The following is a 19,505-nucleotide window of genomic DNA, read 5'->3' on the forward strand; positions in this document are numbered from 1 at the left end:
AAAAACAACTTGGATTTAAAATGTCTAAAGATCATCTACTATTTTTATTAGGAGATAATACAGAAAGAGATTTTAAATGAAAACCAATGCTTGTCTATAAGTCTTGAAATCTATCCCATTGATCCTTCCAGTGCTTTGATGGTTAAATAAGAAAATCATTCACCTCACATTTATCAAGTTCCACTGGGAATACCAGAGGCTCCTGTCCTCAAGGAGCTTACAATACAAAAGGGGAACAACATAAAAACAAATATATACAAAACCAAGGATATATAGCATAAAAAGAAAAAAGACAGGGACTGAGCCAGGCTTCCAGTAGATGGGATTTTAATTGAGACTTAAAACTAAGAAGGTAAACAGAGTAAAAGGAAGGAAGAGTATTTAAGGCTTAGAAACATGGTTGGCTAAAGCTGTTGTTGAAGACTAGTTTTCAAGATATTTTAACACCACTGTCCATAGGTTCTGCAAAAACAACAGCATCAAGTTAAAATATTACTGATAATGGTCCAGGTTATCCAACTAGACTTGGTTCATTGTATGAGAATGAGAGCTGGCTCTCTATACCTACCAGGAAATGTATGAAGATTTATATACGACTACTTAAAGATTAAGAAAGCTGTTTTCTAAACTGCTAAAATATTTTAAAAAACAATAATGATATTTTTGCCATATATTGTCAGTGCAGGTTTATCTTTAGGAAAGATAGCCAATAATGTAAAATTTTTGCTTTATGTTTTGCCCTATTATTTTGTAATAAATTTTAATCAAAAATACATTTTTCATATTTTTTGCTATCATATTACATTAACAAACATATCATAGTTGTAGGTTGGAATAAATGACTTTTAATAGCCCTTCTAGTTCCAAAATATTATAGTAATAATGTTTCCTGTGAAAATGGCTGATAACTGGAACTAAAAAAAAAAAATTCCACCAAAAAGCAGGTTTAACTGTTAATTTTAAAGTCTGATCCAGGATCACCTGGTTTAAGTATTAAAGTAAGTGTAGAAGGCTGAAACTCTTGAGCCCTTGCACTGAGGTCAGTTCAAGCACTTAGGGCTAATTACAGATTGGACAATACTCTTTGGGCATATGCTTGGAAAATGGCCCTTCCCACTATCCTGTGCTGGCTTGATGATTGGTGTATACAGAGGATTGTAGGAGGGACTAGGGGGTGGAGTAAGACTAGCCAGGGTCACTTTGGCAGTAGATGAGGGAGAAGGCGATTGTGGAGATTCTGTGTCCATCCCCTTCACTTCTACCCCTAAAGACCAAGAATAAAGACTAAGGACTTTTGCTTATCCTGACTCTGGCTGATTCTAAGGTATCCAGGGTGCTAAGGCAGTTGTCACAGGTAAGAGTAGGTAAGAAGTCAGGAGCAGCTATCTGTACTCCCAAGAAAGGCCCTCCAAAGTCCTCTCTATGGCTGAGGACCGTCTGACCTCTAGGCCTCAGTTCTTCACCTGTAAAAGGAGGGCTTTGGCTGAGATGGCCACTCATGTTTCAGTTCTAGATCTATGACAGCGGTCTAGCCCCAGACATGTACTAATTTTGTAACCTGCTTGACTCAAATTTCCTTAATTATAAAAGGAGGTTTAAAAAAGTGCTTAACACAGTGCCTGGTATGTAGTATTACATAAATACTCACTATCTTCCCCATTCTGAGTTATGAATAATCTTTTTAAAGCACAATTTTCCAAATTGTGGAGTGTGCCAGTTTTAGAGGGCACAAATCCCCTTCATGGGGAGATGTGAAGCAACAGTAAAGATTATACGATGTTTGGGTACAACTACCAATAAATTCATTAAAGAGCATGTAAAGATCAACAAAAATAGCTAAAGACAATGAATCTACTCCAAATGAATGAATACAATCCATAATTTAATACAGTACACACAGAAGAGACTTATTAAGTTTTAAGTTGGTCTGCATCAAATCTTAATAAAGATATTTATCTGCAAATATTATCATGAGTTAGCATAATGAGCTGACAACACAGGTGAATTGTGTTATTCTTTTTGCTATATTTGAATACAAAATCTGCAAACTAAAAATTAAATAATTTTTGTATGGAAGTAAAAAACACCATATTTCTCAACATAACTGCAATATCAACCCGAGTTCATGTGAAATTTCAACTTACTAATATTGTAAAAGTAAGAATGTGTGTATCAACAAGGATCAGGAGTAGTATTAGGAAAAAAAAGTAGGGACAGTAAACAATGATCCTAGACAAAGTCAAACTTAAAAGATTCAATCAAGAGAAAACACATAGGAATATTATTGCCAAATTTTGAAACTCTCAGATCAAAGAAAAAATTTTACGAGAAAAAAAAAAAACCAATTTAAATAAATTGAAGCTACAAACAGAATTGTACAGAACTTATCAGCAGTCACAATAAAAGATAGCAGGTCCTGAAATCATAAACACCAGCAATTAAAAGAACTAGGACTGCAGCCAAAAAAATACCATATCCAGCGAAATTATCCATAATATTGAATGGGGAAAAAAATGGCCATTGGGCAAACTTGCAGATTTCTAGGACTTTCTTTCAACCAAACCCAAACTCAATAGAAAACTTAACATAAAGAGCCAATATTAAAGATTAATTTCAAGGAACTTAACATGGAAAAATTGTTTATTTTTCACATGGAAATGTATATCATATGTTTAAGACTGACATCAGCAATTGGATAGCTCAAAAATATTGGGCAGAGGTGAGTATGATCTGATTCTAAAAAGTAAAACCGTTTAGAAAAAGGTAAAACCAGAAACTACATTATACAAATAAGATGCAGAGGAAGAATAGACACAGAGGCATTAGAGGGGAGAGGAGGGGTCGTAGTTCTGAAAACCTATAGGCAACATTACATATATACTATGAAGGGCATACATAGCACCCACTAAAATAATAAAGAAATAATGCAAAAGGAGGGATGAGCAGAGAGGGAAGCAAAAAGTGGAGAGAAGACAAAAAATGGATCCATGGGTGGGAGGACGTTAAGTAATAGCAAGGCAAGTTAAGGAGCAGACTTAAAGTAGAAGAGTTAGCAAAGATAGGAAAGAAGGGATATATACAAACACTACAATAAATATCAGAAGAATTTATTAGAAAAAAAGTATGGCTAGTAATGATTTATCTTAGACAAAGAGAGAAACCTACATTATATTCAGTCCTACTAATATGTATTAGATTCATGTTTATATACGGGCAAATGCATGTGTGTGTATATATGGGCATATGTAGCTATGGATGTATGTTGGTAGGCTTGAATATATATATGCGTGTATATATACATACATATATAATTATACATACATGTATATATAAATATATCTGTACTTAACTATAACGCCTGTTTAGGGGGAGGGAGGTGAAAGGGAAAAAAAGAATAAAGTAAAAATAAGTATGCAGCAGAGAACAAAAAACCAACCTACAAGGAAACAAAGAAAAGATGGACACTCATGAATATAATTTTTTCTCCTATTATATATCCTTTCTTGAACTGGAAGTATTATTTTATTTTGGACCCTCTCTGATGTTCTGCTGGGCATATGACAGTGTTCTGTTTAGCTTTATTTTCCTTTTCTTGTCTATTTTTTTTTTAAATAAAAAGATTCAAACGAGAGATGTTGACATTATATTAATAGTTTTATTTACATGTTTATATATGAGTAAATGTGTATATGTCTAAATATATGTATATGTGTGGGTGCATAGGTTGATGTGAACATGTATGTATGTATTTGTATGAATATGTCTGTGCTCAAATGTACCTTGCTTGGGGATGTAAGGGAGATGAAGAGAGAAAAAACGAATAAAGTTAAAAGGACACAGCAGAGAACAAATGAATAACCTACAAGGAAGCAAAGAAAAGATGGACATTCATGAATACAATCTTTTTTACTATTTTATATATATATATATATATATATACACATATACACACACACACATATACTTTCTTGAAATGGAAATTTATTATCATGTATTTTGAATCCTCCCTGATCTTCTGACATTTAAAAAAAATTTTTCTTCTACTCTGTTTTTTCTTATTTTGTATTCAGTTAAAAAAAAACAACAACCAGAAAAAAAAGGTCTTTCAGGATGGGTAAATAATATAATCAGATTAATGAAAAAGTTGATGCAAAGATAATAGGCAAATTTAAAAGTATAGAAAAACCAAGTAAAAAGCCCAAATCCAGAAAATACAATCCAATATAGTTATCATTGGGATTATAGTACTGTTGACAGGGAACAAAGACCACTGTGTTTGCTTTGTATGAATGAAGTGGATGAAGAAAACATTGAACCTAACAAATTGAAAGATCTTCGATGTACTCAAACTGAGCATGTTCAAAACCAGAACTTATCTTTCCCCCAAATTCTACTCTCTTTTGAACTTTCCTATCACTGTCAAAGGTACCATTCTTCTTAATTATTTGGGCCCGCAACCTAGGTGTCATCCTTTTATTCTTGATCTAACATATCCAACCTGTTAACAAATGTTGTTTCTACTTTTATAATATTTCCCATATACATTCCCTTTAATACACCCATAACCCCCATTCAGGTTTTTGTCTGGACTATACAGGAAGAGTCTTCTAATTGGTCTCTTTACCTTGAGTCTTTTCCCAATCTAGACTATCCTTCACTTGGCTGATAAAATGATTTTTCTAAAATGTGGGTCTGACTATGTCACTTCTCCCCAAATCCCACTGAGCTTAAGGAGCTCCATTCACTATTATCTTCAAGATCAAATACAAAAATCCTTGGGCATTTAATGCCCTTCAAAATCTGACCCATTCCTATCTTTTCAGTCTTCATATATCTTATTCTACACTCCAGGCAATCTACAATTCAGCTAGGTGGTTAAGTGGATAGAGCACTAGCCTTGAAGTCAGGAGGACCTGAGTTCAAATTTGGCCTTAGACACTTACCACTTTCTAGCTATAAGACCCTGGGCAAGTCATTTAACTCCAACTACATCAGCAAAAAAAAAGAAAAGAATCATATCTGTGATACTGAAAAAAAACCTGCTTCTATAAGGTTGTTCATACAGAATTTTGAATGGAAAAAGTCAAAATTTGATGTATCTTGCAAATTGTGCCACTTGCATATATTTAATATATTAGGAAGAAAAATTACTCCTATGGCTGAAAATTTTTTGACCAATTAATTAAAAAATCAAATCTTGGTTATTTTCCAAAGCAAAAGGATAAAAGCAGTAGGTGTACTGAAATCAAGATGTTCACTTAATTTCAAATATAGTATTTACTGCTGAAAAAACTGCAAATTTTTTTAACTTTGTAAACCTATATAATAGCAATGCATTTCAATATAACTATATTTTCAAAAAAGAAGAAAGTTAATATAGAATATGGGAGAATTGTATGGGATTCTACATTAGTGGAATTTAATTCATGTTACAATCAAGTGAAAAATATGGCCCTGACTGCCAATTTGAACATAGAATCATAGAATTTAAAAGTTGGAAGGGACTTCAGGGACCACTGAATTCAATCCATACAAAAATGGAATCCCCATGGTCACATGCTGAAAAGTGGCCATCCAGTCTCCCCTTGAAAATTACCAAGGACGCAGAACCTATAATCTTGAGAAAATCCATTCTACTTTTGGATCTAATCGTCAGCCAAAAGCCTCACTATATCGTTCACCCAGTCTTCACCCTGTCTTCATGCAGCTCTTCAATTACACTTACTATCAAGACTTCTTTCCCCCTTTTCTTTCTCCTCCAGGTTTCTCTTCTTCAGGCTAGACATGTTCAGATCTTTTAGCTGACTCTCTCATGGTAGACTCAAGGGATTTCATCATCTTGGCTATCCTTCTCTGTATACGTTCAAGTTTTTCTATATGTTCCTTAAATTGTATTTTATCTACAAGCCTCCCTTAATTGAAGGGAAATCCTGCCTTAAACTGAAAACAATACCTCAAATCAGGTCTGACAAGAAAGAGTACAATATGATTGTCACATATTCATTCCTAGAAATCAGGCTCCTCTTAATGCAGGCTGAGGTAGCACTATTTGTATTTGGGGACTGGGGGGAAAAGGAGAGAATGAGAAGGGGACATTATACAGTTGGTTCACGATCAAGCTGAGTCCAGTAACCATACTCCTCCTCATCTTTAAATGAGTGAAGCACTACATATAGTGTTTCTATTTGTTAGAAAAGTCATAAAAAATTTCATTAAAAACAAAATTCTTTACAAAATTGTGTGTGATAATATGGAGGCAAAGGAAATATATTAGCTGTCTTGTGCCACTATATTTCTAAAGACATTTGAGCTAAAAGAAAAACTGTCATGCTTCCTACTCAAACAGATCTGGAATCTATTCAGTTTTGAAGTTCCCTCTAATGCTGTGGATCCTAATATATCATTTTCTATCCATCCTATGAAACTTATCCATATCCTCCCCAAAGTTGTGTTGATTTGGAGGTCTACACAATATGTGTGAAATGTTCCTCACTTTGTCTCAACATTATGATGATACCTGTGGAGCAGCCTATCTGTTTACTTGCAATTCTTCTTGCCATATGATAAGTAATTTTCTCTTTCTATCATACAACACACTGGCAATAATACTCTTTACAAGGTTCTTCAGAGTTTCTCCTTATAATACATTGCAGCCTGCTTACCCCCCTCATTCTTCCTTTTCTATTGGCTTCTGTGATTCTTATCCTGAGCTCTTCAGAGCTGTTCCAAATCTCACTGCCATTTACAACTAGGAAAATGTTTGTATTAAGAAAATGGCCCTTTGCTGTTACAAGAATCTTGGGAAGTGTGAGCCAGATTCAAAAAGAGGATATATACAAAGAGGGTATTTAATAAAAAACAAGTTTTTGCAATAGGTATATTTGCAATACAGTGCAGTATTATACAATACTGTATTGCAATACAGTAGATATATCTCTGCTCTTCACAACTGACCAAAAGATGCAAAGAATATCCACTCTTGCTTAAATTTTTGATTATGATAAAGCATTTGAGTAGAACAAAACAACTCTTTACAGGATCTTTTACAACAAAGTGTCTTCCATTCATATGTCAAGGGCATCCAAGATTCCTTAGATGTAACAAAAGACAAATTCTTCAAATATTAGATGAGACATAGGACAAAGAGCTGTATATTTGTTGAAAGTATTCATCACTATAATGAAAGAGGTTTCCAGTGTAGAATACAAGATAAGGAACAATTCTTGTGGATAATAAGTCCTGAGTTCTTGTTTGCTGATAAGTGTTGAGTGCATCAAATCTCAAGAGAGCATAAAAGCCTTCCTAGAAGTGATATGTAATCACTGAATTTGGCCTATCCATCTATATAGGAAACACCAAATGAATGAAGATAGCTTATGTCCCAGTTTTCAATAAGTACCCGAATGAACACTCAGTAGACCTTATCCAAGAGACAAGGCAATAGGGATGAACAAGGAGTTTGGCCCAAAGTTGAAAAAATTTGGATTACTTTTGGAAAACTGAAAAGCATTTCTACATTTACTTAAGTGCTAAGAATAAAGATAAAGCATGTAAATTTAACAACAAATTTCCTCATGAAACTTAAGTTATTTAGTAGCTATTTCTGGGAAAAAACCAAAATCAAAACCACAACTGAATACTCTAAATAAGTCAATGCAAAGTCTTTGAATTCATATCCTGATCTAGAAAGATAAAAATAAATCTAAGAAAAGTTGGAGTTATGAATAGTAAAGAAATTTTTTAAAAAATGTTTCTCAATCTAACTCTCCTTCCCATTCCTTTCTGCCAAATAAAAGATCTACTTATCAATAATCACTTGTTTGGTTTATAAAAATAATTCTTATTTTAACTTAAATGGTAAGATATTCTTAAATATGAGAGGGGGTAAGGAACTTAAAGAGTGATAATGCATTTTGATCTTTATTTGAATAAGAATTGGTCTTACAGACTGGAAGATAAAACAAAAATAATTATTAAAGGAGGTTTCAACAAGACAAACACACCAATATACTGTTGATGTACCTGTGAATTAGTACAACCAATTCAGAAAGAAATTTGAATTTATGCATATTAAGTGGCGAAAATGTCCACACCCTATAATATACCCATGCCACAGACATACACTTCAAAGAAAGAACAATGGGAAATGTAGGTGATGTAATAAAAAAATAAAGTATAAATGAAAAATAAAGGAGAATGTTAACTCTGCCCCTAAATGAAGCCACTTTTAACATTAAAATGAATAGTTGCAATTTTTTTTTTTGTTATAAACAGGACACCTATTAAGGATTTTATTAATAAATTGCTACTTATTATAAATTGCTGCTTATTGTTGTTGTTCAGTTGGGTCCAACCCTTCATGACCCTGAGGACCCAGCTATCCCTGGAGTTTTCTTGGCAAAGGTACCATCTACTTCTCCAGTGGATTAAGGCAATAGAGTCTGAGTCATTTGTCCAAGGTAACTCAGCTAGTATGTCTGAGACTAAATTTGAAGTCAGAAGTCTTCCTGATTCCAGGACCAAACTACATGTTACATTTTTATGTGCTTAAAATGTGTGTTCTTATTAACAACAGCATTTCAATTTTTTATTTGAATAAAACATGAATTAAAATTATTTGCACTGATTATAAAAAGTATGGGGTGACAATTACATAAAATTTGAAAACCAGAGTCTAAAAGGAGGATATTTTAGGATTAAATGATCTTGCCATTTCCCTAGGGCAGAAGAGTTCTCTTGACAAAAAGGGTCTTCCAATCTAATTCTCTTCTCTTTTCTTTTGCTCCAGGATAACCTTAGAAAGGATAATCTCTATGTAGTAAATAGGAATTTTAATATGGCATAATTCCCTAAATTAAACAGAATCTGGTTGGATGAGGTAGTGCACTCTTGTAATTGGCGGGGGGGGGGGGGGGGGGGGGGGGGGGGGGGGGGGGGGGGGGGGGGGGGGGGGGGGGGGGGGGGGGAGTGGAAGGGGAACTGAGGCTAGTGGATCTCTTGAGTCTGGAAGTTCTCGAGTTGCAGTGGGCTATGTTTATTGAGTGGCTAAACTAAATCTGGTTTTAAAATGGTAACCTGGGAGGGTATGGAGAGAAAAGGATGGATTAGGTTGCTTTAGGCAGTATTAATTGGCTCAGATTGGAGATGGATAAAGTGGCATTTCCAACCTGGAAAAGATGGGAAGATCCAATCTTAACAGAAACATGTAAGAAAGAATATTGAGGCAAAGAAAATACCTTCTATCTTCTCCCTCCTTATAAATGATAGAAATCACATAACAATTGAGTGTCCTCAATTAATCTGAGTAATTAATAACTCATCAAAGACATAAAATGTAGCAGCTGGTAACAATGCTAAATGGGTTATTATTTTTTTGGTCAGGATCTGTGATTTAATGAAAGAAGACACTTTTTTCACAGATTTGTAACTTATGTGACAGAAGCACTGAGAAGTTGAAATGAATTCCCAGAATTAATGATCAACATGTGTCAGAAGCTTAAAACTTGGTCCTCCTGACTCCAAGGAAAACTTTTAGCAGGTATTCCAAGCTATCTTTCTAAAAAGTTAATGGATTAGAAATGTTTCCAGAAGCATTCAAAATTGAGGAGAAGGAAATCAAATTATTTTACAACTATAACTAGAAGTAGAGCATTCAACTAAAAAGACATATATAAAAGGCAAAATAAACTAATAATTAACATATTAAAAAGCTTTTTGTACCTTTTTGTAGAAGTGAAACAGCAGAGTACTGTAATACATGAACTATCACTGCTAAAAAAAAAAAAAGGCTGATAAATGTGAAATGATTTGAAGTATCCATATTAGCAGCCCTAGAACTAGTCAGATCCCCTGTTTTAGGAAATAAAACTGAATGAGATAAACATACTACTCCAAAGGAAAAAGGAAAAGAAAAAAAAAATCTCATTGCGAACCATGAGAAACTTGGAAGTTGTAACAAAACCTCTCAGTGCATCAATCTTCTGTAATCTAAACAAAAGCTATTTAGATACTGTTCTATTTGTAGCATGGAGGTATGGTTAGCTCAAGCTTTCCCACTTTCCATTTGCAGCTCTGCTTGGTTTCAACACCACCAAACAAAAAGTCTTGTGCCAGGTACCCTTGTCATCTTTCCCCATTAGACTGTCTACTCCTTGAGGTTAGGGATTGTTTTTCCTTTTCTTATTTGCATGCCTAGTGTATAGCTTAGTTTCTGGCACATAGAACCCTTAAAAATGTTTGCAGAATTGAAAATAAAACATAAAAAACCCACTGCCTCTCTATTATATTCTAAGAGTTTCCTTACTGTGGAAGATGCCTTCATTTCTGTAGCCTTCTCATTGTGGAAGATTCCTGACTCTGTGGTCACTTCCTCCTAGGGACATCTATTTTAAGAAAGGGATCCCGGTGAGTCAGGTTCATTGCTTTATTCCTTTCTAAGTCCTATTCCTGACTTCCCAGAATTCTTCTGCCATCATGCTCTATCAGCCTTTTCCCACGGGGACAGATCCCACTGTACAGATGGGAGACATATCCCACTGGTGGCCTTTTCCTCTGATTTTTTTTTCTTCCCAAAACCTCCACTTTAGAGAAAAGCATCAAGCTAATCATGTTCACTGCTGAGTCTTTTTCTTGATGCTCTAGATTTGCCACATCCCTCATCATATTTTCAGCTTCTTTTTGTGCTGTTGTCTCCTATTAGAAAACAAGTTCTTTATGGAAAGGTTCTCTTCCTTTGCTTAGGCCTAGCACATGCCTGGCATAAAGCAAGTCATGTGAGAAAACACTTGCTTACCTGACACATAGAAGTGGAGATGATTTCACAAAGATTAACATCATGGATTTAGGCAGGAGATTTTTATAGTAAGCAGAAGCCAGTACAGCAAGGAGAAACTGTCCTTGGGCAGAGAAGATGGTCAACAGAATACTAAGACTATTACTCTGATACATAAATACCTAACTCTGAATAGCCTTGAGCTTACCAAGTAAGATATAAGTTAGAAAATGTAATTAGGACCCAGGGACTTAGAAAATAAGGAAAAAACTGAAGCTCCTGTTCTAGAAAAAGACTGAAAGTGGGGGTAGGGGAACAGGAAACAATAGTTTATTAGGAAGAGGGTAATCCTTAGCAAAAAAATAAAATAAAAGGTTCCTTTCCAATTCAAACACCCATGAAGCAGTCAGGAAAGGAGACAGAGTACTAGAATGCAAGGGACTAAGTCAGTGAAAGGAGGGGGAAAAACCTATGATTAGAGCTGGAGTTGCTGGCACTTCATCACCCATGACTCTCAGCTGTGCACAGCCTTGCCTGGGAGGTCCCTTTGTTGCCTATTCTATCATTTACTATTGTCTATTGTATGTCACGCCTTGTGAGGTAGCAGGGTTGGTGGGGAAAATGTCAGCAACACTACAGAAGGAATTAAGAAGCAATTAGGCATGTTCTAATTTACCAAAACAATTTCTAGAAAGCAAATGGTAAGATGCAGTTTGGTTCAAGCGCTATCATATTATTCGTGATAAGAGTGATTGGCTCCTGTGGCCTGTGCCCTCCTTGTCTAACACCAGAAGCAAAAGTACTTCTTTTATTTATTTATTTATTTTTTTATGTAGGCTAGTCGATTTTGTCAAATTTTAATAGTCATTGAGATGTCCCTCATGAATACCACCCTACTTGTGCCAAATTTTAATGTAGTACGATTATCAATGTTGAGTGGCTGAAGTATAACCCAATATAATACCCTATAGTCTCTATTTTGGTCAGACTCATAAAGGAAAATCCATAGCTCGAGGAGAAAAAAAATTTTCTCAAGGTCGATGAAAAGGCCAAAAAAGTCAGAATTGCTTATATGAGCCTGAAAATGGAAAATCTAGAAATACTGAAGGCCAGACAAGGAGATGAAATGAAATGAGATGAGATAAAAAGATTGTAGAACAGCAGTTATTCAGTGCCCCACAATTGCCCACAGTCAGCAAATATTAAACTATCCTATAGATGGTTTTTCATCTGAAAAAATGCTCCAAATCACTACTGACTAGAGAAATGCAAATTAAAACTCTGAGGTAGCACCTCATACCTCTCACATTGGCTTAAGATGACAGGAAAAGGAGATGCGGGAAAACTGGGATACCAATGTATTGTTGGTGGAGTTGTGAAATGATCCAACCATTTGGGAGAGCAATCTGGAACTATGTCCAAAAGGCTATAAAACTGTGCATAGCCTCTGACTCAGCAGTGTCTCTAATGGATCTATATTCCAAGAATATCACAAATTCACATGTTCAAAAATGTTTCTAGCAGTTCTTTTTGTGGTAGGAAAGAACTGGAAAATGGGTAGATGCTCATCAGTTGGGGAATGACTGAATAAGTTGTGATATATGAAGGTAATAGATTATTATTGCTCTATGAAAAATGATGAACATGCCTATTTTAGAAAAGCCTGGAAAGATTTCCATGAACTGATACTGAGTGAAATAAGCAGAACCAGGAATACATTGTACACAGAGACAGCAAGGGACAGTTTCTTGTCAGTGGTTCACTGATCCAAGGCAATCCCAATAAACTTTGGACAGAAAATGCCATTTGCATCCAGAAAAAGAACTATGGACATTGAATGTAAATTAATACATGCTATGTTTCGCTTTTTTTCTGTTCCCATGGTTTCTCCCTTTTGTTCTCATTTTTCTCTCTCAACATGATTCATAAAGAAATCCATACCAAAAATAAAATAAAAATAAAATATAATGATCGGAGGGTTTCGAGCACCAAATATTGTGTTTAGGGTAGCATTTCCTAGGTAATAAGGTGGGTTTACCCTTGACCTCGACAGAGGATGGAACTATAAGATTGAATTGATCCCCATGACTGCTCTTTCCTGTTTCCCTCAGGGAGTAATCTTATTAGTGCTTCAGGATCTCAGCCAACTTGACCAAGTATTGGAGGATTGGATTATCAACTATCATTTCATAAAATAACCAAAAGCATCAAAGGGAAAAATAAGTCTGTAGTATGGGATGAGATTCACAAATTATATCATCTTGAGAGCATTTAAAAATAAAACCAGAAAGAGGACAACAAATATAGATATGAAAGAATAGAGCCATATTTGGGGTCTATCACATCTGTACTCAACAGCCCATGTGAGGAAGTAGTGTAACTATGTAAGATTAAATATCAAAGAATGTCTAGACCAGACCAAACACATACTAAAGAAATTCACAGTAATTTTAAAGGCAAAAAAACAGTCTGAAAATTGATCTCTAATAGATCCTAACTGGTTCTTAGGCTGAGCAGACATTCCCAACCTCCAGAACATTAATAATCCATCTATATGTTTATTCTAATTTCTTCATAAAACCTTTATAGAAATGATCTATATTCACATAGAGGGGAGCCTTATGATGAAAACATAAAATGAGAACAGATAAGACATAGGCAGACAATTTTCTATGCCTTTTCTCCTTAACCACCAAAGTCTTCCCTCTGAAGGTCTGTTTCAATTTATCTTTATCTACTTCATTTGTACATAATCCGTTTCAAGTTACTCCCATTAGATTGTAAGCTCCTAAAGGACAGATTGTAAACTCCTTAAGGACAAGGTATTAGGGTATTTACTCTCAGCAATTAGTAGACCTTGCATAAATTAGACACCTATGTAGTGAATGGGGATATAACTAGACTCAGATAAAGAAAACTTGACTAACCTGGATATTTACTAGCTTTAGTCACTTAACTACTATGGGCCTCAGTTTCCTTGTATATAAAAAACAGGGATAAAATAGCAACTACCAAAAAAATAGTAACCACCACTCAGGGTTATTTTGAGAGTCAAGTGACTGAATATTTATAAAATGCTCCGCAAATCTTAAGTTTAATTGATAATTATTATTAGTAGGTGCTTAATAAATGCCTGTTGAGTTGACCAAGCAAGATCACATCATTATAGTACACACAAAGAAGTAATACAAAGAAGATCCTAAAAAGTCTATTGTTGATTTTAATTCAATTCAGCAAACATTTATTCAACAATTGTATTCAAGTCAGGCACTATGATAAGCATTGGGGATACAAAAATTTGAGAAGCAGCAGTGAACCTTAAGAGTAGCCAGAAAGTCAAAGTATAAGCATTCCCTTTTAGCAAGCACTAAATTACAAAAGCTGGTGAGATGAGAGAGAATAAATACCTTCAGCTGAGGAAGAAATTTTAAAGAGGCTCTTAGTACTCCTATAACAAAAAGATAACAGCATGGATCAAGAAAGTGGGAAGACCGGACCAGATTTGGTTTACAGATAATATATTAAGAATGAGTATAAGTGAGCTCACTTCCAAGTTAGTATATTTCAGAGACTGCCTGATAAGGCACTAGTATTAAAATTCTAACTATTCTCTTTACCATAAATACTGGTAAATATTTGTCACTTGATTTAGCGTTTCCTCATGGGTCTATTCATCCACAATTTAAAACTGAACTGATGAACTCTTAATGAAGACTGAAGTAAACTTTATTTTTATTATTTTATTTTGTATTTTCTTTTTTAACATGGCTCATGTGGAAATAAAATTTGCATAACTTTTTATGTATAACTGATATAAAACTGCTTGCCTTCTCAAAGAGGACAGGAAGGAGAAAAAGATTTTGGAACTCAAAATCTTAAAAATAATTGTTGAAAATTTTTTACATGTAATTAGGAAACATTCCATAAAATAATAAAAATAATTTAAAAGCGTGTCAAATTTTTTTCTTCTACTTTAGCAAGACATTTAATGTTCAGTAGAACAAAATGTAATTTTGAAAGCTTCCCCGAATAGGTATGTGTATTGGAAAATTTTATATAAAATCATACTAGACATGGTTGTGGAGATAATTTAGAATTGTGAAATATAAAATTATATTTAAAATGTGCAAAATGGGAAGACAAAGTCACCTGAGGTGTTTCTTGCAGTGTCACAAAAGATGATTTCACAAAAGTTCAAAGAAAACAAATCTCTCTGAATGGCAAGGTTTTCAAAAATGCTTTTTGCAGAGAATATTACATTAATTGCAAAGGACCCCAGAATCTGACAGTCTTTTCAGGGAAATCCACAGTAAAAGCAAAAGACAATATTCTTCTATTGTGAATGGTTAAATCACAGTGGATGAAAATAATCTATATACTACCTAGACTAGTGAATATAGTAGTTAAATGGGGAATTCACTGAGTTGGTTCATCATTGTATTTTTCTTGGATATGCACTCTAGATGTATAATGTGCTCAGTTATTATACAGCAATGTTCTATACAATGTAAGTATAGGGATCTCCTACCTCTAGAATATGGTAGAATGACATAGGGTTGGCTACTAAAAGGAAAATTGCAAAGTGTTTTCAAAGATTTTGGACTCTACTGTTATAAAAGCCCATCTCTTCATTATACACGGCAACAACAACACTATACGATGATCTATTATATGGACATGGCTCTCTTCAACAATGAGATGATTACAATTCCATTTGTTCAGTGATGAAGAAAGCCATATACACTCTGAGAGAGGCCTATGGAAACTGAGTGTGGACCACAACATAACATTTTCTCACTTTCTGCTGATGTTTGCTTGCATCTTGTTTTCCTTCTCAGGTTTTTTTTTTTCTAGATCTAATTTTTCTTGTGCAGCAAGATAACCATATAAATATATATATATATATATATATATATATATATATATATATATATATATATATATATATATATATATATATACATATTGGATTTAACATATATTTTAACATATTTAACATGTATTGGACTACCTGCCATCTAAGGGAGAAGGTGGGGAGGAGGGAAAAATTTGGAAGAGAAAGTTTTGCAAGGGTCAATGTTGAAAAATTACCTATGCATATGTTTTGTAAATAAAAAAAAAAAAAGCCCATCTCTTTAATGACAAAATTCTCCAAGTGATACTATGCTGCAGGGGAAAGTACTTGATTGGGAGTCAAAGGATGTTGGTTCAAATTCTTTTTTTTTTTTTTTTTTTTTTTTTTTAAATTTAATAGCCTTTAATTTACAGGATATATACATGGTAACTTTACAGCATTAACAATTGCCAAACCTCTTGTTCCAATTTTTCACCTCTTACCCCCCCCCTCCCTAAATGGCAGGATGACCAGTAGATGTTAAATATATTAAAATATAACTTAGATACACAATAAGTATACATGACCACAACATTATTTTGCTGTACAAAAAGAATCAGACTCTGAATTATTGTACAATTAGCTTGTGAAGGAAATCAAAGATGCAGGTGTGCATAAATATAGGGACTGGGAATTCAATGTAATGGTTTTTAGTCATCTCCCAGAGTTCTTTTTCTGGGTATAGCTAGTTCAGTTCATTACTGCTCCATTAGAAATGATTTGGTTGATCTCGTTGCTGAGGATGGCCTGATCTATCAGGACTGGTCATCATCTAGTATTGTTGTTGAAGTATATAATGATCTCCTGGTCCTGCTCATTTCACTTAGCATCAGTTCGTGTAAGTCTCTCCAGGCCTTTCTGAAATCATCCTGTTGGTCATTTCTTACAGAACAGTAATATTCCATAATTTTCATATAGATGTTGGTTCAAATTCTACCTCCAAACTTTACTAGCTTTAACCACAGGAAGGTACTAAAAGTCTCTGATCCAACTATCTTATTTATCTATAAAATAAAAACTCACAGAGTTATGGTAATCATAAACTTTAAACTTTTAAGCACTATGAGAATTACTGTTATAAATACATTCTAAATCATGGGATACTATAATATGACAAGTATCTAACTTAAAAGTAACAGAGTAATGCAAGATGCAAACAGGATAAATATGAATGGATTTTCAGCATATGACTAAAGAGCAAACAAGGAGCAAAAATAGTATCCAAAAGAATATGTATATCTGAGAAATATGTGTTCAATTTATACTCTGCTATACTGACCAGAATGATAATCAACAGATGGATGAAAAGTCTGAGTAAACTGGAACCCCAAAGTTATTAAGAGAACCAAAAAAGGGGCAGCTAGATGTCATAGTAATAGAGGTCCAGCCGTGGAGTCAGAAGGACCTGAGTTGAAATCCAAGCAAAGACTTATCCTTCCTGGACAAGTCACTTAATCCTAATTGTTGAGAGGAAAAGAGTGAGAGAGAAAGCAAGTGTGAGAGTGAGTGAAGTGAGGCAGAGGGAACCAGAAGAGACCACCTAGAACATTGAAAGGTATTTCTCAGGAAAATTTATCTAAAAATATGAGCAAAAGCTGTAAAAAAAAATAAGAAAGCATGGGCAAAGGGGCTGCTGTGATGTACATTTCATATGTCTTAGGAAATATGAATAAGGATTAGATATTTATTGTACATGCACAGCACTACTGTTGTGAGCATCAATAATGGTAAAATGATCATGGCACAAGATCTTAAAAATCTTATATGCAAATCATAAAGTGATACATCTTGTCCAATGAAAATAAAATACACAAATACACACATCATCATAATCTCTTCCAATTTTTAAAAAGAAAATAATTTCAATTAGTCCATCTGGTTAGAGCGTAGTTCTGAGATAAAGTGTGTACTAACTCATTCCTACAGAAAAATGAAAACTCTGCATATGTACTGTATGCATATAAGTTACCTAATGAATACATGCTGTTGGTAAGAAGTAGAGCTGGCAGAAAGATGAGTGAAATGATTAAGCATGTTTCCAGAAAAACAAAATGTGCATTATCATTCGCAAAAGATAGCACATTTAAATTATGATTTTTTTTAACCTAATCTAAATTAATGCTTTATACATACCTATTTTTCATTAAACGAACTTCTCTCTTTCGTGCTGCCTCTTCTGCCGGTTGGGTGGGAAGTGCTGGGGATGATGCCATAACAACACCAGGTGCAATGGTACTTGTGGGTGCTGTTCGAATCTGGTATGTCTGTACATCTCCAGAGGCAGCTGAGAAGAAATAAAAAAAATAAGGCATGAGACTTTAAAACACTGCAATATGCAACTGTTAAACTATTTTTCACTATAAACATGATAAAGGACAAAACTGGGATCAAAGGATTGAAGGACTCTGGCATTGATTGGGTCATCAATGGAAACTAATTCCTAATTTAATGTATCCATGAGTAAAGCCACTTGAATGGAAAAGGATCTGACCTGTACTGCTATGCATCATCATTTTTCTTTCACTGAAGGATCATTTTACTCAGTTAACAGGCTTACCAATTTTAGATCTAAAAGGTAAGTAGGAAATAACTTGAATGATCTTCTGAGACAGTGAATACTGTCCTCAATGCCTTCTTTTGACATGGGTAAATTCATATTTTAATATTTCAAGCAAAATCACTTGCCAGGATATAAAAATGACCAAGACATTTCAAAAATATAGCAAAATGGATGAGAAAATAAAGCATTATGGTCAATTGTTTAAGTTTAAAACTGAAACAAAACTAAACACTACCAAAAAGTACTGTTATTTTGAAGCAACTAAATTATTCACGCAGACACTGTTTTAATTGGTAAATAAATTCAGGTTGTGTTTTACTAACCAAAATAACCGATGACTATGGAAAGAAACACAACCAATATTCTTTCCAAATAAATTGCTTCTAAACTAAGCTCAGAATCTATACTCCCAAGGAAAAGAAATTTCAAAGAATTCCGAAGTTTTCGTGAATTATTTATATTTACTCCCAGACCTACCACCACCTTATCAGTACCAATTAAAATGTGTAGTTTGGGGGAGAAAAGTTAAGATTTATATACTAAGACATGTTACCATCTTCAAACTGACGTTCAGAATTCAAATTCACTGACATCCTGCTTTACATTTTTTGAGTACCTGCATGTAAAGTGAAAAGGTGTTTTATTCCCATTAATATGCAGTATATTGTTTTTCAAAACGTTATTCTTTTAGTAACAGGATATGTTCTGTAAACCTCCTAGGATCTTTAAGTAAATTAAGAAAATATGTATTTGAATTTTTAGGATTATTCAAAAGGAAACTATCCAAGTTGAAAAGGCAAAATAATTACTGCCTGACATAAGGATTAAAGGATTATTTCTGTAATGGAACATTTTTAAGGAAATAAGTATCAGGTCTATTATCTATTATTCTAACTTATAAACTACTTTTAAATGGCAAATTAAATCTAAAATTTATTGTCAATTATTTATAGTCGCAATGTGGCATGAATTAGTATTCTTGAAAGACCCATATGGCTAAAAAACAAAACAAAAAACATCAATTCTTCTTTATAAAAATTCTAGAACCCAAACTAAAGGAAACAGGCTTTTTTCAAACCAAAAGTTAATAGAATGCAATTTCCTCTATGATAAAACTATATTTGTCCATGAAAGGAATGAAGTTAAATAATATTAGAGAATCACAGAAACAAAACTCATACTATTTTTCAACTTAGCAAAGTATTTTAAGAAGAAAATCCTGAACATTAATTACAAGGAAGAGGTTGTAAAATGCTTTCAGATAAAGAGAAAATTCAAGG

The 19,505-nt window shown here is 34.0% G+C and overlaps 1 protein-coding gene across 4 annotated transcripts in view; it reads right to left on the bottom strand.

Annotated features, from left to right (window-relative positions):
• Window positions 1–19,505, bottom strand: part of CREB1 (cAMP responsive element binding protein 1) — an 85,462-nt gene that overhangs the window by 13,205 nt on the left and 52,752 nt on the right. For 2 of the 4 annotated variants that reach the window (XM_031958202.1, XM_003765979.4), the window contains one exon: window positions 17,799–17,949. In XM_031958202.1, coding sequence (XP_031814062.1) covers window positions 17,799–17,949 — 151 coding nt within the window. Of the gene's footprint in view, window positions 1–17,798; window positions 17,950–18,778; window positions 18,842–19,505 lie in introns of those variants that run through there. The other 2 variants (XM_012546433.3, XM_023500651.2) reach the window with 2 other exon arrangements.

Source organism: Sarcophilus harrisii, chromosome 3, assembly GCF_902635505.1.
Source record: "Sarcophilus harrisii chromosome 3, mSarHar1.11, whole genome shotgun sequence".
Lineage (NCBI taxonomy): Eukaryota > Metazoa > Chordata > Mammalia > Dasyuromorphia > Dasyuridae > Sarcophilus > Sarcophilus harrisii.